Source organism: Bubalus bubalis, chromosome 8 (assembly GCF_019923935.1).
Source record: "Bubalus bubalis isolate 160015118507 breed Murrah chromosome 8, NDDB_SH_1, whole genome shotgun sequence".
In the NCBI taxonomy this organism is placed as follows: Eukaryota; Metazoa; Chordata; class Mammalia; order Artiodactyla; family Bovidae; genus Bubalus; species Bubalus bubalis.
In genome coordinates this window covers 84,954,246-84,981,039 of record NC_059164.1, presented here as the reverse complement: position 1 = coordinate 84,981,039, position 26,794 = coordinate 84,954,246, and the positions used below count along the sequence as shown (strand labels likewise).

At 36.8% G+C, this 26,794-nt stretch overlaps 1 protein-coding gene across 2 annotated transcripts; it reads right to left on the bottom strand.

Moving 5' to 3' along the window:
• Nucleotides 1–177: 177 nt before the first annotated feature.
• Nucleotides 178–26,794, bottom strand: ING3 (inhibitor of growth family member 3). Of its 2 annotated transcripts, XM_006049631.3 has the most exons (12): nt 26,628–26,788; nt 26,307–26,378; nt 23,546–23,646; nt 21,601–21,666; nt 11,198–11,294; nt 9,229–9,300; nt 8,365–8,484; nt 7,956–8,113; nt 7,169–7,362; nt 5,213–5,405; nt 4,160–4,198; nt 178–2,618 (listed from the first exon to the last, which is right to left on the bottom strand). In XM_006049631.3, the coding sequence occupies exons 1-12, from the start codon at nt 26,653–26,655 to the stop codon at nt 2,502–2,504; spliced, it is 1,257 nt and encodes a 418-aa protein (XP_006049693.1). In that variant the 5' UTR covers nt 26,656–26,788; the 3' UTR covers nt 178–2,501. The 2 variants fall into 2 exon arrangements, with proteins under 2 accessions (XP_006049693.1, XP_025147192.1); XM_025291407.2 differs by lacking the exons at nt 178–2,618; nt 4,160–4,198; nt 5,213–5,405; ... (3 more) ...; nt 9,229–9,300; nt 11,198–11,294 and adding an exon at nt 17,579–21,474 and having other exon boundaries at nt 26,628–26,794.

The following is a 26,794-nucleotide window of genomic DNA, read 5'->3' as shown; positions in this document are numbered from 1 at the left end:
ATTCATTACATCAAGAAGACTATTGCTGAGGTCTAAGGACAAAGGGCACTAACATTGTACAAAACAAAGACAGTTAAAAATCTAAAATATGTGGTTTGCTTTGAAGGATAAAAGACTAAAAAAAAATGAACTGCCCTAAAAAAGAATGATTGTACGTTTATCAAACACTCAGCTTCGTTTAGGCATTTCATTAAGCCATTTATTGCTTCAAATGTGTCACCATGAACATTTTAATACACACTCCACAGCAGTAAGGCCTCAATTTTCACCACCTATAAACTGTGAACCCACATTCGGATTTTTCTTATGCCACCAACTGTTACACGAGTTTTGTACAACAAGAATTTTGAATGTGTATAATACCAAAAATGCTCATATACCCCTTGATGTAAATGTCACAAAGAATTATTAATAGTTGGCCACATTTTTTTTTTGATGAGGTAGTTCCATGTTTGGCCCATTATATAGATCTCAGATATTAACAGGTTCCACCCATTACTAAATAATTGCACAAAATTTTGGTTTACTTCTTTATACACGCTTCAAAATATTCAACGTTTGAGCTTAAAATTTGTCAAAATGTTTTTCTGAGTGATTTGGTTAAGTAGTGGAATTCACACACTGAAAGGGACTAGCTATAGCAGCTGGAAACAGGGATGTTCCTGACTCTGACAAGAACTTTCTCTTAAAATAAGGCTGTACATAAGGCTTTTTCCTTGAACCAATTCCTATAAAACTGAGTTTAGAAAAGTCATTATGTATAAGATTAAACAATACCATTGAGCATCCCCAGGCAACATGCTAATAAGCTAATTGAATACTACATTATATGTTATTTCTTTAGGGTTTATAAAATCTCCAAGAAAATACTGAGTATCATGAAATCATGAGTACCCACAAATGAACCTAACTTAGTTTTATGGGCTGTCCAGATATAAAATTAGACTGCAGCAGCTCAAAACTGTGGAATCTCGAAGCTGGAAGAGACCTTGAAAATCCCTTAATCCATACCCTTTTGGGTAGCATTGCATAGATTGTACAGTTTTCTATATAAGTTCTAAGAGGCTCATAAGTGGTTTTGATTAAAACATAAATCTGATGGGCTCAGTACATTTCAATATAAAAGAAATATGACATAATAAGTATTTCTAAAGTTTTAAGGATTTTTCTACTGACCAGACTCAATATTATACCTTAAATAAAACTTCCACTATGCAAAATTTCTAGTTTAAATAGCACCTATAGAATAAAACTTTCAGGATTGCTTACAGACATCCTGAAGCTGGCATCACCCTGGTTTAATAAGGGCCAGAGTGATTAAAGAAGTGAATTAACTGGCATACCAACATGTGGTAAAAGCAAAAAGAGAACTGAATTTTAAGCTCCAATCCAAGGGGTCTCTCTACTTCAGTTTGGCCACAGTGCCTCAAGTCAAAACAACTATAATGATTATTTCTGTTCGTCTGCTGTAATTAGACTTCTTTCGTGTCCCTTAGACTGAAGCCAGGGGGATCTTCTAGAAAAATACATTTGCATTTCAAATTTACATAAAAATGTCTTTTCCTTATTTTTGTATCACAAATTCCAAGCATTATTAAAGACATAACAGATTACGCAGCATTCTGTGTCCTGGGCCTCTGTCCTTTTGAGATTATGAAAATTGGAAGTTAGTTGGAATTAAGAAATTTTCATTATTAAGTGTGTAAAGTATAAATACAAGTAATTTTTTAAAAACTTTATTTTAACACCTAATACAATTCCAATTTTAAGGATTACTTGCACAAAAAAATAAACACATTTGGTATAAAAATGTTATCACTTTAACACCCTTTCCCCTCAGCCCTCCCACCCCACCCTCATGAACTGTACTCTGTCTGGATGCAGAAACATATAAAGACTAATGGCCCAGATTCGTTTTTACCTACAGGAGTTTCTGTTTATGTACCCAGGTACTCTAGAGGACATCAGCCCACTTTATAACATGAACCATTTCCTTCAGCCCGCTGAATTTAGTTTCACAAAGAAACAAAGCTTATTATAAAGGCATTTAAAAAACCATTATCTTTTTAGAAGCACTTTTTTTTTTGCAACCATTTATATACAGTGTTACATAACAGCTCTGGAGTACAGTACATGCAGCAGAACATACCTGTTGAATATAAAATACTTTTCTTAAAATCTTCATCGTTGGAATTCTTTGAAGTCTACATTATAGAATGCCCATTACTTGGAGAAAATGGTTGAGGAGTACAAATGTCTGCATATGTTGGCCACTGAAATAATCCAAGGCTAACTGGAATAATATTTGGAGCACACCAGGAGTGCATAAATAATTTACTTACATTATTAAAATACAACCCATAAAATTTAAGTTCAAGATCTTATAGGATTGTCTATGTAAATCCTTTAAGTGGTTGTCTGCAAATGCACTGCTTCTTCTTTTTTTAAAGTCCTATATAAAATGTTGAAGCTTTTTTCTTCCACAAACGAAATGGCCTCCCTTATTTGTGCCGACTGCCTCTCCTCTTCATGGCAGCGGTGCACTGTGGACAGTACCATTTTCCTTTGGGGGCTTCTGTCAATCCAACACATCCATAATGGAACCATTCTATGGGGCACTAGAATGCAAAAACGCCAAGTAGTTTTTAGTAAAAGATTAGGAAGTATGTTAAAACATGCTCGCCCAGCAGATTAAATATTCATAATTAGATTGATGGAGACAGAACTTAGACATCTAGGAGATGGCTCTAAAGATCATTTAGTCCAACTGGTAGGGTTCAGAGATGAGGAAATGGAGACACAAAAAGTTATATGCATCTTTGTTAACTCTGAACTTCGTGTAATCTACTCCCATAATCTTAAAATAATGAACACAAATCATTAATTTTTGTTAAGCTGGAGAGTATGTGGATACCAACTCACAAGGACAAGAAGTAAGATTTAGGGTCTCTCCCATAGCAGGTAAATGTACTTTAAAGTTTTGTTTAATATTCAGCCTTATTTATTTCTTCATAAAGTAGAACAACCTATTTGTAATTAAAGATATAAGGATCTCCCTGGCTTTCCTTTTTTGGCATTTATCTATTTCTAGATATACAGAAGAAAAGAATTCTACTGTGTAATATATTAAGCGGTTCTATACTCTGACAGAAAATCTTAGCACTCCAAAGAGCACAAAATGAGAGGGATCAGAGAGAGTGTGATGCGGTATTCATAGAAATATCATTCATCTTTTCCACCAAGCATCCCAGAAGACAGTTTACAATGTCTTCTTGGGACAGTTTTGCAGTCATCATGAACAGCCCACAGGTGGGTCTGCAGAGGTAGGTGGAAGGAGAGCCTTTTCTATGTGAACCGTGTTATGGGGAGCCTGGCAGGCCAGGGAAGTACACACTTCTGTGTGTCAACTCTGATCAATCTTCAAATTGTTTTAAAAATTTTAAACTCTTATTATCAACCTTAGGATCCTGACATTATTGATTAACCCTTCTTTAGAATTCAGGCTTCTGTCACTTCCCTGGAGGAAAAGATGGACAAAAGGGAGCTAAGCAGTGTGACAGTAAGAAGGGAGTGGAAATTACTAGACAAAAATATTCTCAGCATTCAAGAAAAACATATCTCTAACCCAAAATAAGCTTCAAGGAAAGTAAACAGGAATTATTTTCTTTCAAACCTTATTTTTTAATATCAGAAATGGCTCTTATTGGCTGACACCTGCAGAGCACAGCAGGAAATACACTCTAATGGGAGGACAATAACCCACATTAGAAGCCTCACCTTTGCACCATTTTTCCCAAAAGAAAGTATTGCTCTACAGTTCCAATTCTTCATTGTGGTAAGAGAACCAAATCCTAGCAAACACAGAACTCTTTGGCAAAAGGGGAAAAGGGTGTTTCTAATTTTCATACAACCTGCTGCCTTTTGAGAAATGTAATCTGCACATAAAACCATAAAATTAGCTTTAAAAAAGTTAGAATAGGGAACACATTAAGGGACACTATCTTATTTGGGGGAGGAATATTCCAGCCTTAATATAATTAACATAACTGCAAACCTGTTTCCTTAGACTGAGAGACACACTAAACAAAAAATATACATTCCAGTAACAATAAGGTGAGACCTGTTTTTTCATTCCTAAGTAGAAAAATTTAATACTTACATCTTGGTTATCACAGCCCACCATCTCACCATAGGATACCTAGTAAAAAGAAAATTAAATATTTTTATTATGACTATATTAACAAGCACCTAAATTCAAATAACTGTTTATGATACTGTAAAGAAAATAGAGGGATATACACAGAATATACAACTGAGTTAAGAAACAGGGCATGTAGCTTTATACAGTTTATGGGTTTTTTTTTTTCTGAAGGATTTTTGGGGGCAGGGGTGTACAGCAGGATAATAGAGAAATTACATGCTCTTTGAAAGTCTATAAAAACTTGTTCTATAAACTACCTTGACAAAAGAGTCAATTTTTTGAGTGGTTCCTTTAATAAAGATTTTAAGTTTCTTTCTTGGTTATCTACATAAAGTTTTTTTTTTACTTTTTCTTGGGTCATGTTAGGTCATATATATTTTTGCAGTCAGTAGTCTATTTTATCGAAACTTCTAAATTATCTGTTTATTACATGTCATTTCTCATTTTTCTTTTTGCTTTTCATCACTAGCTGGAGAGTATGTGGATACCAACTCACAAGGACAAGAAGATGGGTCTCTAACATAGTAGTTAAATGTATTTTAAAGATTTTGTTTAATATTCAGCCTTATTTATTTCCTCATAAAGTAGAACAACCTGCCTATAATTAAAGACATAAGGATTTCCCTGGCTTTCCTTTTTTGGTATTTATCTATTTCTAGATATGCAGCGGAAAAGAATTCCACTGTGCAATATATTAAGTGGCTCTATACTCTGACAGAAAATCTTAGCACTCCGAAGAGCACAAAATGAGAAGGATCAGAGAGAGTGTGACACAGTATTCATAGAAATCTCATTAATCATTTCCACCAAGCATCCCAGAAGACAGTTTACAATGGTCTTCTTGAGAAGGTTTTGCAGTCATCATGAACATGTCTTTTTATCAGAAGCAGGAAGAGGATATAATAAAAAACCAAAGGTATTTTACTAGAGTAAAAAGAACACTAAAAAAATGAAACAGCTCTTTTCCTATTTTATTCAGATTATGCTCCTATAGACATGTCAGACTCTTACCTGATTACAAATGCAGTATCGTGGTTCATTGGGGTCATAAGTCCAATCAACCTGACTGTTGGAATCAGATTCTGGTACTACTGTTGTTTGTTGGGAAATTTCCTGTACAACAGTTGATGATGAAGAACATGATGATAAGGAAGAAGAGGAGGAAGAAGATGATGACTGTTGGCTTGAAGACTTGTTGTTGTTTCTGAAAAAGCAGTATCAGTTTTATTTGCTCAGCATCCAGAAGAACTTAATTGAGAGTAACTTCTAATTAATGGCATGAAATGAAATAACAGTAAATATACAAAATACTCTTTAACCCTCAAGCCATCTGATAAATGGATGTAAAAGCACAACTGTTTAGAGCAAAAAGAGCAACATTTTTCATAATAGCTTATTTTTGTTTCAGATTTTCTTGTTTTCTGGAAAACAAAGATATTCAAAGGAAATTCTTTTAAAATATTTCAAAGTTTTTAGAATAAACTTTTAATCTGTTACTTCTTACCATTGATTTAAAGAGTAGGCCATCCTTTTAAGAATTAGTATTAGTTATGGCTTCCGTACAGACATTCTTTGTATTTTTAAGCAAACTGAATACTCTTGATTAGAATCAAAAATACAAATACACGTAAGCATTTGATGAAAATGATAACCATCATCTGATATGGGAATACTCACCTATGTAGAACATGAAGCAGAGTGTGTTAAAATACACAAGAAATTTACCATTATACACATGCTAATAAATTTTAAAAATACGAAACTTTATCATCAGCAGTTATAATAAACTTGGGTCACTAAATGAATTTTTAGATATTTAGGGTTTAGATATTTAGCACTTTTGTGGTAATTCTACATTGATCATTCTTTTAGAGATTCATCCACAGGAAGCACAGGAACACAGAAAATATAACATTTACTGACAGAAAATATATTTAAAAATAAATTGATACAATTATGATATAATTCTTTAGGACTAGCAACTGAACTCTCATTATGTATGAACACCTAACACATGCAGGTACTTTGGAAAGATGGTGCCAAATGCTATTAAGTTTTCATATGTGTGCTAAGTCGCTTCAGTCATGTCTCATTCTTTATGACCCTATGGACTGTAGCCATCAGGCTCCTCTGTCCACGGGATTCTCCAGGCAAGAATACTGAAGTGGACTGCCATGCCCTCCTCCAGGGGATCTTCTGGAACCAGGGACTGAACCCACGTGTCTCATGTCTCTTGCACCGGCAGGCAGGTTCTTCACCACTAGCGCCACCTGCGAAGCCCCTTTCACATGTATGCATTCATACAATCATCCTAAGAATTGTATCTACAAAATCTAGGGATACTTTCATAACTTCAATTTAGGAGACATAATACCAAGGACTAAGACAATTTGTTCTTAATTAAAATGAAGACCAGAAAACACATGGCAGAACAAGGGGTTATAAGTTAGGAAAGGTTTCATTAATGGTTTATCTTAATGAACAAAAGAAAGCAATGAGAGGTCATCTATTAATTACCCCAATTCAAGACTTTAGAAAAATTAAGGTTTCTTAGAATTTTTTAAGGACTTTACCTCTTTCAAGGTAAGTCATTGTGAAGTAAATGTCATGTCTTCCCACCTCCCCAGAGTTCATCCTGACTCATTATATATACATATATGCATGTGTGTGTGTGTCTGTGTGCCGAGTCGTGCCTTACTCTTTGTGACTCCAGCGGCTATATTCTGCCAAGCTCCTCTGTCCATGGGATTTCCCAGGCAAGAATACTGCAGTGGGCTGCCATTTACGACTCCAGGGGATCTTCCTCCAGACCCAGGGATTGAACCCGAGTCTCCTGTTTGGCAGGTGGATTCTTTACCACTGAGCCATTTGGGAACCTGCCTCTGTTTACTACACGGAAGCCCAGCTGGGTGCTAGGTAGTCTGCACACTCAGTAAAGGTATGAGCTACTATAACAATAAAACTTACTTGCTCTTTCTCCCACTCCTTGAGTCGGCTGTTGATGAGCTGGCGTTCTGTGTTAATGTAGTCATGAGCGCTGACGATGATGAATAGCCAGCTGCTTCCCGGGGCATGGAAAACTCTTTTCCCAGCTGAAAGTCATTATTCTTAAATGCTTCATAACTGGCCTTTAAACTTGATGTCCTTCGTCCCTCTTTCATCTTAAAAAAGGCAGTCATTGATATTATTAATACATATAAATATGCACATTTTCTTTTGTCTTACTATTTACAGCATTATTTTGGCTTACCTAATATTATTTTGTTTTAAACCATTATGTTCATCATTGTAATTTAAGTTATTTTACATAAAGATTTAGGATCAGTTTTTACCCAGTTACGAGGTAACTACAGGATGGGTAACTTAATTTGGAATATAGATGATAGCCAGCACAGAAATGAACTAACTCAAGGCAACCTAAGTTCCGAGGCTAGAGAGAAAGCCCTGGAACGGGAATAAAGAATAAAGTATTGTCCCAGCAGGAGCTGTGACTTATAGTCAGGAAAATGAGTGTCCGGAGCAATTACTGTGAGAAGTGATCTGCACAAGATTGTATAAATCTATTTTTCACTTTTCACTATCAAATTTATGCATATTTATTTCTTTAAATATCAGCTATCATAAAACTAGGATTAAAAATGAAACTATACAATGCAAGAAAACTCTTTTTGTTCACATCAAGTTATTTCTGCTAGAGTCTGCCAAGGATTCAGACAAAACTTAACATTCCGTTTCCAAACCTTTTCTTTTTTACCTGAGCTGTAGCTTGAACTGCTTGAGCTGCTGCCATGGTAATTGCCCCCGCACCAGTTCCTGAAGATAAGGAGCCAATATTATAGGATGCCAGAGGTTGGGAGGAATTCACATTGTAAGCATTGTTGGAAGCGGCCGTGGAATTATTATTTCGACAACCTGTGTAGAATTAAAGAAGGAATGAAAATGGTTAGACAGAACAAAATGTTAGTGAGCTTAAAGTATATTATTTCTCAGCACTGATACAATGATTAAATTAAAAATTTCATGTCACATTTTTTCTTCTTTCTTCTTACGGTAGACTCTAACCAGGTAAAGAATCTGTATAATTAACCTTAAATGCTGTCATTCCCCTTTATTTTAATAAAAACCAAAAAAGAAAACAATCACACTTAAGATAATAAACTTACCTAGCGTATTTTCCTTAGAGGCATCTGATGTTAGGGTAGATAAAAGAGCTTCAGATTTAAACTTCTTTTCAGGTAAATGATCTGTTGTCGTATGGTGAGAGGTTGGGTTATATTTCCTTTCTGAATATAAATAAAGAATTCATGTGTTTTTAAATTTTAGAGAACTATGGGCAAGGCATAATACATTCATCCGATTATAAACCAAAACAACATTATGTTTTCTGAGAAGACAAGAGAAACAGAACTCTTTGTGCCACATGTCTTATTAATAGCTGACTGCTCAGACATTTAAAAAACTTCAGTAGCAAAGCAGTGAAGTAAGCCATGATACATACTGGTTTCATATATAACATGAGAGAAGTTTTTTTCAAAACATTACCTACAATTTAAAATATTTTTCAATCAACTTTTCATATCAAATTGATTTGTCAAAAAAAGGCATCAATACAGTCAATCTAGTCAGCTAGCATCTGACTAAACCACTCATTTACTCACTAACTCAACCATTTGAGACTTTATTATATGCCAACAGTAGGCTAAGCACTTGAGAAAGGATGAAAAAGAACACTCCCTAGAGAGAATCAGGTTATTTGTATCTAGAGAGTATACACTGCTGTTAGTACCACACAGTCTTCCTTTGAGAATGCCAGGGAAAACAGACTACCTGTTCCCAAATCAAATATGCTCTTCCCAAATGAAGAAGATAAATCTGCCAGTAGTTGCAATGAAAAACTGTATCTCACAAGATAAAAGAAACGGGAGGATATCTGTTTCTCAATCGGTTGTGCAGAGCTAATGAAAGAGAATATATAGATGATACAATGAATTTTTAATTGTTTTTAAGCTCTCCTAAATCAAACTTACTCTCCACTGGAGTATGTGAGTGAGCATGGTGATTGTTCACTGGCTGTGAAGGAGTGTCTAATTCCAGAGATCCTAAAAAAAAACAAAAAAAGCGAGATAAGCACGGAGATACACTGCCATGAGATGTCACCAGAGAACTTTCACATCAATCAGCTACAGGACTGTGGACCCTTAACCAGCAGAGGACCAGCAAGCTCTGATGTCTATGCCTGTACCATTTAAATCAAACACATTAGAGGGTCATCACTGCCTATTTTACCCTGCGCCAATCTTATCCTCTTTCTAAACAGTAAGTAATCCATTTTTTAATATTCACCTTTAAGTTCAAAATGGGTCAAGGCATGCTAATGTCTGACTAAGGAATTCACCACATTTGGTACCACATAAGTGGATGAATGGATGTTATAATTTCATTACTGATGAGACCTGAAAAACTCAACCTAGCATTAACTGAGTTGAAGACCTTTTAATGGGAGATCCTAAAGTATCAGGTGATGGGACATTACTATAGGAAAGAAAATTATTTGATCATTAAAATGATATATGAATGTAAGGACTTCTAAAGGAAGTTAGGGATTTTGCTTGTGAAAAGTGATGCATAGAATCTCTACCTCCAAGTTTTAAAATACTTTTAAAGAATGTCCTCAGTTTATTTTGGTCCCTTGAGATGAAATTATGGCAGGGCACAGGGTGGAGTAGTTTTCATAACTTGATCTGATGACTTTCATATGCTTGTGTCCTTACAGAGGATGCTTCATTAATCTCCCTGAGGTATTCAATAGGCATGGATTTACTGCTACTCACAGCTATTATCAGCATTTCAAGAAAACAAAACATTTTCTTTTGTCCCAAGATACTTATCATCCTCAGATAGGATTCCCTTGGAATGAAGTATCACAAATAAATTAGATAATCATCTAAAGTGATGGACCTATTTTTGAACACAAAAATGCAACTACTGTTCCAAGAAGGATTCATGTGTGGTTGCTGCCCTAGCTGACCTGTAGAGAATATATGAATAGAGATATATGTAACCTAACACTCTAAAGAAACCTTTCATCCTTGTGTAGAAACAGGTATATGTTCTTGCTACTGATATGCACCAAGAAAAAAGATGCCTGAACCTTTAGTTAAATTATATTAGAAATCGGCCATAATACTGACTTGATTCAACTAACATTTAGTGAGTGCCTTCTCAGGGCTTTTCGCTTTTATGGACACTGTCTATTTAGGTTGAAGAGCTAAATTCGTTCAAGAAACAAAGCTCATGTCTCCATTTAGGGGAAATCTCCTGAGTTAAACCCTAGGAAGGATAAGAGTAAATTATAGCAGGAGATCAAGTCCAAACAGTCCAATTGCTGGGGACCAAATGATCCCACCAGGTGCCTCTGTCCACCAAGGAGCAGGATCTGAGAAGTCTCTGTGGAACCAGTGTCTCCTCGGTGATGTGCACATGCATTGCAGAGAAACATGAAAATGGCTTCTTACTGAGAAGAGAAGTTTAGGAAAGACTTCTTTGAGAAAAAGAGATGCTGAAGAACTCATTAAAATCTTTCTTAGTAGCACAATTGAGGGAAAGCTTTAAGGAAGTTCTTAACAAAAAATAACCACTTTCCTCAACACATAAGTGCCTAAACAAACCATGTAATGCCAGATGATTGACTTGTTTCTAAGATGCTTGCATTTCTTTAAATCTTTGTTCCTACCATTCATCTTACTGGCATATGTACATTATTAAAAAAAGAAAATGACTTAATATGTTATCGTCATACAGAGTGAGTGGATGATATATAATTTCTCCAAGTATCCACAACCCAAACAGTCCAACTGCTGGGGACCAAGTGATCCCACCCAGGTGCCACCATCCACCTAGAAGCAGGATCTGAGAAGTCTCTGCAGAACCAGTGTCTCCTCGGTGATGTGCACATGTACTGTCCAATGGTGATGGAAAATTGTAAATTTTACTTACGTCTCTCTAGTATCTCTGTAATCCCAGCATTATCAGCTTCCAGCTCCATTTTAAATTTAGCCAGTTCCTGATCCAGCTTTCTCAAGTGTCGATCTACCTGTTTCAAAGAAGATCAAAGATAACCACCACAATTTGGGACACTATTAAAGTGTCAGTTTAATGAGGAAACCTAAATCTTTACTCCTTTTAGTGCATCTGCTCTGGATCCTTGAGCAAGTCAATTAACCTACACTATAGGTTTTTATTCTATAAAATGAGGTTGCTAGGCTAAATACCTCCCAAGTCTCCTTGAATACATTTTAAGAAACCAGAATTGCAATTTGTCAGAAAATGTTTGGAGGAAGTAGGCTATGAAACATAAGCAAAGATGAAGGGTAGGTGGCATAGGAAACTTTTCATATATGCCTTGGGATTACTTTCAGCCTAATCTCCTCCTCCTCATAACAAGACCATCCACACTGCCAGACCATAGTAACTGTTACTTACAGTAAGGAATGAAAGATCCTCAGTCTACAAACAAAGAGCCTTCTATACTTTACACATACATTTCTCTAAGGCAGGAAAGCATACCATTATACTTGTAAACATTTATGTAAAGAGTTGAAACAAAAAGGGCTTTTAGCCAGAAAGTTCCATTCCACAAAAAGCTTGGTCAAAATGGTTTTATTGAAATACTGTCGCACTTGGTTAAGGTGGCAAAATTGTATATTCTCATTCACCTAGAGATCTTTTGGACTGACTTCAGAAAATTTTATAATACCTCAAACTAACAACAAGTCTTCATTTATTTTTTTAAGCTTAATATTAAATATGGAGAAGGCAATGGCACCCCACTCCAGTACTGTTGCCTGAAAAATCCCATGGATGGAGGAGCCTAGTAGGCTGCAGTCCATGGGGTCGCTAAGAGTCGGACACGACTGAGCGACTTCACTTTCACTTTTCACTTTCATGCATTGGAGAAGGAAATGGCAACCCACTCCAGTGTTCTTGCCTGGAGAATCCCAGGGACGGAGAAGCCTGGTAGGCTGCAGTCCATGGGGTAGCACAGAGTCAGACACGACTGAAGCGACTTAGCAGCAGCAGCAATATTAAATATCTCGATACTTTTTCAAATTTACTGCTTTGAAGTCAAACCAAAAAAAAAAACAAAAAACAAAGTCTTGAAAAATATTCATGTCATATTATTAGCAATACCTTTTTTCAAATTCTAATGTCCCTCTTAATCACTGTCATAATTAAGAGTAACTTTCTTACAAATATCAAAATGTCTCCAATACATCAGAAGGCAAAAAATTAAGTAAGACTGTCAATGAAATAATGTGTATGTAAGTGAGGGGGTAGGGAAGAAGAGTACCAAAAGACAATCTGTGGGTGTTAGAGGCCAGGAAGTGTGTTTGGTGCATTAAAAGGAATATGTTTTCTAGTTCTTGCTCAAACCTTTTGAGGTAGGCTAGTACTGTCTCCATTTCATAAGTGAAGAAACTAGGCTCAGAAAGGTTAAGCAACACCTGCAAATTCGATAGCTAATGCATTACAGAAACAAGACTTAACTCTGATCTGTTTGTAACAAATTGTGCTTCACTGTTTATACCTAACATTGCCTTCTGAATTTCCACATGCAGGAGCCAATTTCTTAACTGAAAGTAATATAATTCAAATTGAAAAAACATAAAAATATTGTATTATTATTTATATTTTGTATATTAACAGCAATCATTGGGATGTTGGTTTGTGACTTTTCAATTAATTCAAAGTCCAATTTTCCTTCCACCTTCACACACGTGTTATTTTTCAGAGCTCTGTAAAAGCTCTACAATATTTAAAATCCTATAGGATCGGAGAAGGCAATGGCACCCCACTCCAGTACTCTTGCCTGGAAATCCCATGGATGGAAGACCCTGGTAGGCTGCAGTCCATGGGGTCGCTTAGAGTCAGACACGACTGAGCGACTTCACTTTCACTTTTCACTTTCATGCATTGGAGAAGGAAATGGCAACCCACTCCAGTGTTCTTGCCTGGAGAATCCCAGGGATGGGGGAGCCTGGTGGGCTGCTGTCCATGGGGTCACACAGAGTCGGACACGACTGAAACGACTTAGCAGCAGCAGCAGGGTCATATTTATATGGTAGACACATGCTCCTATCCAAAGAACCTGCAGGTAACTGAGCATCCTTTAATGGAACCGCCTTTCAATAATAAAGTGTGAACACAGACTTCTTATTCAAGAATATCTCTTACATTGTCAAAATTTAATTTCAAGGGAAATCAGAAAAAATACTCATGCTTAAATTCCAAGTCTACTTAATGCAATGAAAATACTCCACCACCTTTCTTACCTACAACTATATTACTAATAAATACAGAGTTCCTATTGTGTGCATCAGTTCTGTTCAGTTCAGTCACTCAGTCATGCCCGACTCTTTGCGACCCCATGAACTGCGGCATGCCAGGCCTCCCTGTCCATCACCAACTCCCAGAGTTCACTAAAACTCACGTCCATTGAGTCGGTGATGCCATCCAGCCATTTCATCCTCTGTCGTCCCCTTCTCCTCCTGCCCTCAATCCCTCCCAGCATCAGTCTTTTCCAATGAGTCAATTCTTCGCATGAGGTGGCCAAAGTACTGGAGTTTCAGCTTTAGCATCATTCCTTCCAAAGAACACCCAGGACCCATCTCCTTTAGAATGGACTGGTTGGATCTCCTTGCAGTCCAAAGGACTCTCAAGAGTCTTCTCCAACACCACAGTTCAAAAGCATCAATTCTTTGGCGCTCAGCTTTCTTCACAGTCCAACTCTCACATCCATACATGACCACAGGAAAAACCATAGCCTTGACTAGACGGGCTTTTGTTGGCAAAGTAATGTCTTTTCAATATGCCATCTAGGCTGGTCATAAATTTCCTTCCAAAGAGTAAGCGTCTTTTAATTTCATGGCTGCAGTCACCATCTGCAGTGATTTTGGAGCTCCAAAAAATAAAGTCTGACACTGTTTCCCCATCTATTTCCCATGAAGTGATGGGACCAGATGCCATGATCTTCGTTTTCTGAATGTTGAGCTTTAAGCCAACTTTTTCACTCTCCTCTTTCACTTTCATCAAGAGGCTTTTTAGTTGCATGGCGCTGGGTAAATGGACAATACCTGAAGAATGAGAGAATCCCTGCCTTCACAGGAATTAACACTGAACTAACAAATCAAGATTTATATAAGATTTTTAACATAACGGTATAAACAAATAAAGTCTCCTAGATGTAACAAAAAGAAAACAAAGGGTCAGAAGTCACACATAAAGAAAAAAACATAATATTGGGGTCTTGTAAGCATAAAGGAGCTATGAATAAGTTAGTGAATAATGGACTGTCTTCAAATAGATGGAAGGAAGGAGTAATAAAGAACTAAAGAATGTATAGAGACACAAAAACAAAAAGGCATTTTTGTCACAGGTGTAGACGGTATAGAGGTGATGCCTGCATAGGTGTAGACAGTACAGAAGACAAGTGTTAGAATTTCAGTTGGGAGGGAGGGGTTGGGGTGAAATGAAGACTACCTTCCTAACACATACCTCCCTAACCCATTCCATCTTTGCATTTAAGAGCCACTTAATTATATTAAAGACAGTACTAATAAGGTTTATTATATTGGACATGGAACAACAGACTGGTTCCAAATAGGAAAAGGAGTACGTCAAGGCTATATATTGTCACTCTGCTTATTTAACTTCTATGCAGAGTACATCATGAGAAATGCTGGGCTGGAAGAAGCACAAGCTGGAATCAAGATTGCCGGGAGAAATATCAATAACCTCAGATATGCAGATGACACAATCCTTATGGCAAAAAGTGAAGAGGAACTAAAAAGCCTCTTGATGAAAGTAAAAGAGGAGAGTGAAAAAGTTGGCTTAAAGCTCAACATTCAGAAAACGAAGATTATGGCATCTGGTCCCATCACTTCATGGGAAATAGATGGGGAAACAGTAGAAACAGCGTCAGACTTTATTTTTTGGGGCTCCAAAATCACTGCAGATGATGACTGCAGCCATGAAATTAAAAGACGCTTACTCCCTGGAAGGAAAGTTATGACCAACCTAGATAGCATATTGAAAAGCAGAGACATTACTTGGCCAACAAAGGTCTATCTAGTCAAGGCTATGGTTTTTCCAGTGGTCATGTATGGATGTGAGAGTTGGACTGTGAAGAAAGCTCAGCACCGAAGAATTGATGCTTTTGAACTGTGGTGTTGGAGAAGACTCTTGAGAGTCCTTTGGACTGCAAGGAGATCCAACCAGTCCATTCTAAAGGAGATGGGTCCTGGGTGTTCTTTGGAAGGAATGATGCTAAAGCTGAAACTCCAGTACTTTGGCCACCTCATGCGAAGAACTGACTCACTGGAAAAGACTCTGATGCTGGGAGGGATTGGGGGCAGGAGGAGAAGGGGACGACAGAGGATGAGATGGCTGGATGGCATCACCGACTTGATGGACATGAGTTTGCGTGAACTCCGAGAGTTGGTGATGGACAGGGAGGCCTGGCGTCTGTGATTCATGGGGTCACAAAAAGTCGGACACGACTGAGCAACTGAACTGAACTGAACTGATACCTGAAAATATGGAAATAACAATGGAATTTCCAGTATTAGATAGCTCAGAAAAAGCAATGGGACCCAAAGAATTAATAACTCAAAAAACCAAATTCATAATTAAAATAAACAAAGACAGAAAAGCCTCAACCACACCGTGGTGGGGAGTTTTGTAAGATAGCTTCCAATCAGTCCTACCTCCTGGTAGATTAAAAAAGATTATGAATTGATTACTATTATAAGCAATTATCAGACAATGAGAATTCTTTTTATTCAATTCACTATTACTGTACTAAATCAAATTTGAAGCTGGAAAGGAAGCAGATCACAAGATTTAACTTTAGCTATAAAGCACCAGAATATTTAAAACAGTATTAAACAGTCATAGCAAGAGCTGAGCTGAACGTGTCTGAAAGCTATTACTATCTATTGGGTTGGTCAAAAAGTTCGTTTCAGGTTTTCCTATATCACCGTTTGGAAAAATCCAAACAAACATAGTGGTCAACCCCACAATGTTTAATGCTGAACAGGTAAAGCACCAATCCTAGCTGATCACCATAACAGCCCCACAGGTATGAGGCAAATCAAGAATCTAAGTTATTCCATCCCTCCACCTGACCCTATAATGATGGCTAAGATTGATTTATAGTAGTAAACAGGGTACTGAGCCAATTGAGAAACTTTCCATTAACCATAGGTTTCTAACACAAGGCTGACCACAAAGCCTAATTATTGATTTGTTCCCCAGTTAATGTCAATAAACACTAGCCACAGACGTTTCCTCATTCTACAACCCTAAATCATATCTTACAACCCCAAAGCATAACCTCTTTAAATGTACTATTCTTCTGAGCTTTTCAGAGACAAAGGGAATTCTGTCAAGGTTATTTTTCAACATATTTAAGATCACAAAAACATTTAAGTCACACTTGGCCTCTGAATAAAACAAATAAATCCTCAGCCTTTAATTATTTTTGCATAGAGCTGTAATCCTTTAGCCTTTCTCTCTTGTCTCTCCCAGTTTTCCAATATTCAAATTTCAAAATGTGTTACCTAATGGAGTCAAACTGAACTAAATACAGCTTCTTAAAAGTTTTCCCATGACTTTATGGCTTCCAACACTGACAAATTGTGAAAGTTAGATGTTGAGTTGCCCTTTCCCAATGAGCACTCAGTCTACAATGTTCTAAGTTAAAAACCATGGCAATAAGTGATAAATTTCTATTCATGAAGAGATCGAGTAACAGCGAATGAGGAGGGTAAACTGCAGAAGAAAAGAATGATGGCAAATTACTTCTCTGATGATCTATCATGAAAATGATTCTTCACATTCTGAATTATATTTAAACTGGATAAAAATTTGATCTACCTTTAGGGTGAATCCAATACTTAGGCCTTAGCACATAAACTACATCTAATCATTCTCCTAAAACACAATAAGGATAGGAGACAAATCAAAAGGTCAAGCTCACATAATATATTTCCTTAATTAGAGTATCAGATGAGGAATTCTCAAATTTATAGGTAAGATGTGGGCCTGAAATATAATCATCTGAGGAATAAACCAGGATATAAAAAAGGAGCAAGTTCAAGGGTATTTAGCAATGTAAGAGGCTGCTAAAACCATTCAGGCATTCACAAAAAGCTCAAGCTTTATCACAGTATATATAAATCACCTTTATTAGGTATTGTAATCTAATATGGCTTTATGACAGTGACATCTGGCTGAGGAACACAAAAAAGTGTTTAATGACTATGAGTATCAGGATTCTAGAAGGAAATTATTTTAATAAGATAGGTTTTTTTTTTGGTCTGTTAGTCAAATTTCACTAAGCCTACTTAAAGTCTTCGTTTGTTTCAATAAACGTCTAATTTCAAAATTTCTTCATTTGTGGATATTTATGTGGTCTCTTTTGTTTTCCCTTAATAAATGAGGTAGTACGGTGCTGGTCACAGGAATAAAAATATTTACTACCAGTTTTAAAAGTAAATAAACTATTTTAATAAAGAAGAATACAATTAAATACTGTGCTATAGAAAACATTGAGAGGCAGAATCAAACACAATTAATTATACTCAGATGCTCCATCTTAAAAGCTGTAAAAATAATACCTGCTTACTTGACACTGTCTTAATAATATGCTTAGGCAAAGCCATACATACAGTCTTCTCTAAAGTGTATCCCATGCCTCAGTTTAAAATCCTTCACTGGCCTCCCACTGCTCTGAAAGTAAGAACACTGCTCCACTGGCTTTCAAGCCCTGCAAGTGTCGGGTTCGCACGTCCCTCTCATACCTCTCTTCTTCTTTTTCATGACACACCAACCACACTGGCCTTTTTCCTGGTTTAATCTGTCAGTCCCTTTTCCACCTAAGACACTGCACTTGGTCCATCATCTGCTTGAAATGTTCTTCCTTAAGCTTGTCACATAGCTGGCTCTTTCTCACCTTCCAAGAACTACCTCAGAGGTCACCTCCTTAGGACTATGCTTATCCTGATAAGCAGACTCTTCATAGCCTCCCCTGGTTATTCACTCTTTCCCCCTCTTTCCACAATGTTTATTTCCTTCATAGCACTTAGCAAAGTCTCCAATAATCTTTATTTAATAGTTTGCCCTATTCACTGTCCAGCTGTATCATTACTGCCCATTTTGCACCAGTGACCATTCATATCTGGAGATCTATGAATATTTGCTGAATGAGTGAAAGTTATACTCTCCCACTATGTAGAACTGTACAGACAGAAGTACCACTGTTTATTTGGTAAAAGATCTGTAAATAAAAATTATTGTATTTTGACACTTACACTATATCCTGTCCACTCACCTCTGCAGCACAGAGCACTCTAACCTTCCATATGTTAAATGCAATAGGAATTTAATGAGGGTGCATAATTGATTTTTAACATTTTAACAATTATTTATTCATGAGAAATGATGTTAGAGAAGTAAAACAAGAAGCTAAGAGTTAACACGATGACTTCCAGGGCCTAGCAATTCTCAGATAAGATGAATGAGAAGTCTGAACTTGAAGAATAATTATCGTATAATTGCTAAAGCTAAGTGTTCACCTGGAAAAGTAATGGAAACATGCTTCTCAGCTTGGGTGGTGAGTGGGGAGTGGGGACGAGGGGAAAACTGGCATTTGACAGAACAACGCTTTACAGGGTGGCATTTGGTCTCATCAGCCTCTGGAGCTGGGGATGAAGATGAGAGGAAATTACCTCTACAACAGAACCAAGAGAACAGAGTAACAAGCAATAAAAGTCAAGGACAGAACCCTTTCAAACACCAACCACTCTGAGCAATACCCAAGGAGACTGAGAAAGGCCACGAGGGTGGGAGGATGATGAATTAACATAAAATCTCAAGAAGGATGGATTATATAATAAGGATATCATGGTCACCTGGAATGAGTATTTAATGAGACATAAGGAGAAAGGGGGCGGGAGAGAGTAAAAGAAAGGAAAGGGGAGGGAAAGGACGAGACAGAGACAGGAAAGAGTAGAGAAAAAGCAAAAGGCAGTCTTAGAAATAAATCATGAGGGAATGGGGGGAAAAAAAACAGGTTTAATTTGGCAGAGCCGAAAGGGATGCAGTGGCTTCAGGAAAGTAGAAAACATGTTAGAGAAATGAGATGAAGTGAGTTTATTAAAGAGTGAGGATCTACTATCTGCCAAACTATGAGGTGGGTGGGTGTGGGTGTGTGTGAGTGTCTAGATAGATGTAGGTAAGTGATACAGAGACAGATGTAGATATGTGTATATATGTATACAGATGTACCTATATTTGTCTATTTCTATCTCTCTCTGTTGAAAGAGAGAAAGAGACCCAGAGAGCACTGGAAGGCACAAATCAATTCTGTGATTTTACAGATAAGGAAACTGAAGTTCCAGGCTTATATCAATTTTCCAAATTCCTGCTGTCAGTGAAGTGGCTGAATTCACATCTGCATGAGTCCATTACGGATCCTTGGTTTTTAACACATTCATTACACTGCATTCACTTTGTTACATCACTTTTTATTACTTCAATCTCTAGCCTAAATAATCCATCTCCCTCATAAAACTCTGAATTTTTATTTTCATTCTATGTTTTTCCATGACCTCTTAGTAAAATGCTTTCCCCTCAATACTATGCTGAATCCAGGCGCCTGAGGCTCTAAATAAATTCTGTTCAAAACTCATCTCATACCTCTAAGAAGCCAACAGTAACTCTGCTTGATTTAGTTCAATCTTTACCAGATCCCCTTAATATCCAAATGTATTCATCTTTATTTGTTAACATGTTTCTGTAACAGGCTCTCCATTTTACTGTGGGCATCTTCCCAACTAGGTAACTTGAGGTCAGGAGCATTTATAACATTTCCTCTTCATTCCTCCACTGTACCTACATAAAACTCCATTACACCAAGTACAGAGTCGATGAACAGTGCGGTTTGTAAACAAGAGACGGATACATACACACATTTAAAAAGCATATGTTTGTTATATATACTTTTTCTAAATGCATGAAATACTTTTAATAAAGGTGTAAAAGTAGTAAAATAAAATAGAAATGAAAGATTAGAATCAAAGAGCTACATGGTTTAAAAAGCAGGTAGTTTTTAAATAAAGATTGACAACTAGTCACTATATGTGAGGAAGAATGATACCAAACAAATTAGCCTTGTATTCAAATATAATGTCTTTCTCTATGTTTATAGACTTAATTCAAGACCAAAACAATTAAGAACTTTATTTGGGTTTATTCCACCATAAATCAAGCCACCATCCCACTCTACCCGTCTTTAGGCAGCGTCTTTTATGAAACTGTTTTTAGAGTAATTGTACGAACAAAAGAGCCTAGGTTTTTATAGCCATTAAAATATTTTCACTATATCAAAGCAATTAGCCATTTCTGTGGTTTTACACAACATATACGTTCTAGTTTAGTATAGCACTCACAATGCATAGCGTATGGGGTATGTACCTTTTATCTGTGTCTTGCTCACCAATGACACCTATATTAACATGTACCCATTCAATAAAAAAACTGTACCCAGACAAGACAAAAATAAGATACGAATCAATATGCTAAAGCAAATCAAAAGGAAGCATTTGTCTCCAGCTTTAACTTGCTTTGAGGCAGAACCAAAAAAGAGCATTTCCTAAAACATAAACTTTGGGAGATGCTGTACATTAAAAAAAAAAAAAAAAAGACTATAATTACAACAGCCTGAGAAATATTGCATATATCTATCTTCTTAGTGATTTCAATCATTAAGAAGTGCTGCTGCTACTGTTAAAAAAAAAGAAAAACAATTTTAAGTTTATTTAATCTTGTATTTCCCAGTTTTGCCACATGTGCCAGTTGCTGGAGTGCTATCTACTGAATATCACTTAATAGACAGCTGAGTACTATCTATTAACAGATTCAAATAAGTCCCTTTTTCATTTTAATCAGACTACCAGGAACTGTCAGGACAATCCCCTAGGTGTGTTCTGCCACAGAAACAATCTCAAGATGATTTATCAGACAAGTAAACACGCTACCTTAAGAAGATAAAAATTAGTAAAATAAAGTTAAACATCTATTTTAATACAAAAAAACCCTAACATCAACTACAATCTTACAGTGACGTAGATATGGCTAAATGTAAGGTTTTTAACTTACTGACTGTGAACTCTCTCTCTTCCACAAAGAAACCAAAAAGTGGACAGTGAACTCTGAAGTTAAATGGGATCAAAAGAGCAGTAATTCAGTTTAGTCTGTCCTTCCTATTACATTTAAGTCAACACCATTTAAAACATAATCCATAATTCAAATACTTATGGCTATTAATTTTTACTTACCAAGTCATATATCTGGTTTGCCAACTGAACCTTCTCGTCTGCATCTTCCAAAGCTTTATAGTAATCCTGAATAAAAACATTCATGTTTCAGGAACAAATTAATAATTTAAAAATCTGTGTACCCAGGACCTATAACTGCATTTTCATTATCATGGCTTGTTATCACTGTCAGTCATTACAGGGCTTCTCTGGTGGCTCAGATGGTAAAGAATCAACCTGCAATGAGGGAGACCCAGGTTCAATCCTTGTGTTGGGACGATCCCCTGGAAAAGAGAATGGTTATCTACTCCAATATTCTTGCCTGGAGAATCCCATGGATGGAGGAACCTGGTGGACTACAGTCCATGGGGTTGCAAAGAGTCAGACATGACTAAATGACTAAGCACTCAGGAACACACATTATACATGAGCCATAAAAATCCAGTTAGGGATAGGGTGAGGAAGAGATAGTATTAGAAATTTTAGACAACAACCAAGGATTAAAGGAAGAGAAAAGAGATAACAAATAAACACCATCCAAGTCTAGCTATACTAGTAAAAATTATGTGAGCCAAAGAGTAATTATTTTTCTTTAAAAATAAATGTTATTTAGGATTTATCTAATCTATAAAGAGTATTTACGTTCTCCATTTTTAAAACTTATTACAAACAACTACTGAAAGGTTTCTGACCTGCACATCCATTATGCAGTTGTTCTATAACTCTCATTTTAAGCTAGGTATCAATTCTCCCCAGTATAAAGCAAACTATTTTTTCTTAAATTCTATGAATTTCCATGTAGTGTCAAGAGTTTTTAGGGTATATCCAAGCTGTGCTACACCAAAAACCTAGTAGGAAAAAGGGATGATGAATGACTTTAGGATGTATATGTGTGATGTCTATACTCACACACACTTGGGCCTCCAGGTATCCTGCAAGTCAGGGTTAATTCTATAAAAGACTCTCAAGTTTTTGTTCCTAACAGGAGTAATATTCCCTCCATGTGGTAAAATAAATAACACAAGTAGTTTCCAAATTTCTTTCTCAGTTGATTCTTGAACAATTCTATGAAGGTTAAGGGTAAGGGAGCCCTTATTACTCAGAGATATTAAAGGACATGTTCCACATCACAAAGTCAAACTGCAGAGTCATGATCAAATCCAGGGCTTGTAGATCGTTCTTCCAGTATGTCCCAAATTAACTAGATCATATCTTTAAAGCAAACCTTGAGGGGAGAGCTGTTACCCATTCTAATCTGGAAGGGAGCTCTAAGTACTACAAAACTTGTCAGGATTCTGTTCTCCTGTGATTCCACCAACGTAGGTACGTAGCAATATATGAAATATGCTTCAAGGTTGCTAATTTTCATCCCAGTCTGTTGCCCAAATTGGAAGATACTATATTGAGTTGGTCAAAAAGGTCATTCGAGCTTTTCCATAACATTTTATGAGCTGAATGAGCTTTCTGGCCGACCCAATAGATCTAAATTACCAAAATGCTTCAATGTTTAAAAGTTCCTACACCTGAAGCTCTAAAATGTAATGAATCATTTTAAATTTTGTATGTCATTTTAAAATTCTAAAGAGCTATTGATAACTTTCCCTCATTTTGATATCCCCCAAACTATTTAATATAAACTATTTAATATTAAAATATCTTCCTCAGCTGTGCTGTGCTCAGTTGCTCAGTCATGTCCAATTTTCAACTGCTGAAAGTCGTGTTCAGTCTTTTGTGACCCCATGGACTGTAGCCTGCCAGGCTCCTCCATCCATGAAATTTTTCAGGCTAGAATACTGGAGCAGGTTGCCATTTCCTATTGCAGGGGATCTTCCTGACCCAGATGAAATCCGAGTCTCTTAGGTCTCCTGGCAGGTGGATTCTTTACCATTGCGACTCCTGGGAATCCCCTATCTTCCTCGGAGAGTTCCAGAATTTACAGATAAATCATCCAGAGTGTTGAACACACCTTTTTGATGGATGCCATTTGTTCTTCTCGCCACTCTGGCTTATTTTTCTTTGCATTCATGAAGAATTCACTGACTCTTTGTTCTAGCTGATCCATTGCATCTAGGACATAATAAAAACATTTCATATTTAGATGACCAAACTCATATACTGAATATACATGCTTTGATGTGAAGAAAGATGTGATGTGAAAATATCTGACTACATACACTCTTTTACTTGGTCTGTAACTTAAATATGTCACGTTCCAATAAAATAAATAAATATATCTTAAGTATCTTAGTAAAGAAAAGTTATAACTTTCCCTACTGACAATTTATTTTGTAAAATATCTGATCACATACATTCTTTTACTTGCTCTGTAATTTAAATATGTTATGCTGTAATAATATAAATATGCTTTATGTAATAATATATATTATACTCTAATATAAATATACTATATATACTCTAATAAGTGTACTTTATAAATATATTTATAAGTGTAATATATATATAATTTACTAATTACCTTAGTAAAAGTTATAATTTTCCCCTAGTGAAAATTTATTTTTGTTACTTCAAAACTGTTTCTGATAGTCAAAGCAGTCACCAAATATAGATAGATTCCATCCCATAGTTGTTGACTAGTACAGGCTTGGGGTCACAAACTAATGGTATTAAGTCAGGCAGATGTGCCCAAACACAACTTCTTATTGAAAGCACTACTAGATAATCCTCACTTTTCTTTCAATAAGAAAATGTGATAAAAAGGTTTTAACCTTTTGTTATATACCATTAAGCACCACATATACAATATTATTTATCTGAGATAAGTTTTTTCTGAAATGTGTGCTAAGAACAGTCATTTCTATGCTAAAAGAGAAAAAAGTAAAGGGATTTTGTTGCTGGGTAAACTGAGGAAAACTTTTTACTATATTGTTTGGGAGATGTGCAGTGCTCAATAGTGCATCTCTTACCTTACAAAGAGGTATCTTTTGTTAATGCGTAATACCTATTAAATTTAGACAATTCTAATTATTGTAAAAAATGCTAGTTTAAAAAAAACCTCTGATTTATATAATCAAGTCGAAATTGTTAGAGAACTTAACATTTGTGATATAAAGTACAAAATAACAACTACTCTTTATTGAATGCCCACTTTTGTATCAGGTACTAAACATTCTAATTTATGTGTATTTCTTTTAATCCTCAAGACAATAAAAATCCCTCAGAAGTGGTAATATGGTTAAGGCCAATGAATTAAGTCAGTTAAGCCCTAAAATGAACTCAGATCTATCCGATGACTATGCTCCATCCTGTAGAAAATACTACTTTAGCAAATATTTAGCATTTCAATTAAAGTTAAAATGAATTTTGTGAGCAAGGTGAAGAAATACAGAATTCAGACTTTTATACTATAATGTGAACAGAAGGTGACTTCCATGATGTATCACCTTGCATTATGTACCACATAAAATCAACAGGAGGCTGAGAAAAGAACAGTCATGATCAATGGGTATGGAAGTGTGTGCAGCGGTGGTAGAGAAGTGGGGGGACAGGTTCTTAGCTACCTCAAGATTCCCACTCTGGAACGTTCTGTTCTCTGATTGCTTTCCATGATACTCCTTTCCTCCTTATCACACCCCAAAACCCAGATCTTCCCCTAACTATACTTTTCTAAGAAAATCTGTCAGCACAAGAAATTTATCTCAATCCTAATTCTATGTATAGTCTAAATACAGCCAGAACACAGGGGATCAAAAAATGTCTTCTGCAGGAATAGCCCTTAAACAGTTAAGGCGTACTTACACTTCTCCGAACCAAAGGAGTGACATGCAGCCAACAAAGTACACTGGGTTATACACTTTAATTACGTATCACATCATTCATTTCATATTCTTAATTTTTAATATAGTATCTCTACAAGATAGCTGGATCAGCTATATTATACTCATTTCACAACAGGGGAAGGTGTGTGAGGTTCTTTCAGAGCATGATGGACTCCAAGCATACTGAGCGCTGTTTTCTTATTTCAAAATTTTGCCTTGTTACCTCTAAAGTTATTTATTCTCTACCCTCTCTAAATCAAAAACATGACCATATAAACTAAATACTGCTCTGTGAAACAGCAAGGTTATTTTAGGGAAAAAGTATTCTGACTACCAAGCTATAACCAAAAGAAAAATAAAAAATTTTTCTACAGCAGACAAGAAGCTTTACTGTAAAATTTTATTTCCTTTCCCATTTTGACTGACAAACTATCATACTGTTTGACAGTTGAGAATGCATCCTTTATCGTGTAACTTTTCAAATGGGACATTCCAAGTTCACCACAGTCTCTAAATAACTACATATAACCTCTGCTTCTATGTGTTGTCCGCTCTTGAATTTTGCCTAGCATCAACTTTAACAAAAATATAAATGCTGAAATCTATGTTCTACACATAAAGTCTCAAGTCAAAATCTTCGCAACATTTATGCCGATGTGCACTAAATCGTATCTACATTCTCAAAGAAAGTACAGAAACTTTTATTGCACAGTCCCAAATTCGAGAAAGGAGCATACATGCTCTAATGCCACCTTCTCTTGTAAAAGTCAGGAGAAAAGTAGTGTGGTAGACAGAAGAGGCAAGATTTGGCATTGCCAGTTCTTTTTGACAACTCCTTCTGTACTAGCGAATGAGCCGGAGGAGAGCCAAACACCAGAGCGGCTGACGTCGATGGCACGTAAGTCTGTCACTGAACGCGCGCAGCGAACAAGGGCAAACGCGCCGACTTACTCTGCACCTGCAGGTCCATCTCGCGCATCTCAGTGAAGCGATCCCTCAGGTCCATTGGAAGCTGCTCAATCACTGTCAAAAGGAGATTCCGTCAGAGGGGCGGTGCCAATGGCGAAAGTACGCGCTTACGTCACTGCGTGAGTGCGTGCGTCGAGGGGTGGGGGTCGAGAGAGCCCGCAGCCCACAACGAGGCTGCCAGTTACCGTGAGAAAGAAACATCCCCCGCCTCCCCCTCCCTCCCGCCATCCCGCCAGCCGGTCTACTCCCGCCCTCACCCGCCCGCAGGTACCCCGGACGGGCCAGCCAGCGCCGCCCACTCACTTTCCAGATAGTCCTCTAGGTACAACATCGCGGCCCTTAGAGCTGGGGGAGCGAGGGGGTCCAGGGGTTTATTTGTGTCACTCGCTGTCGCCGGAGTTTTGTCTCTTCCAATATGGCGCCTCCGCTAGCAGCACCCGCTCGGCTCCGGCGGAAAAAAAAAAAAAAAG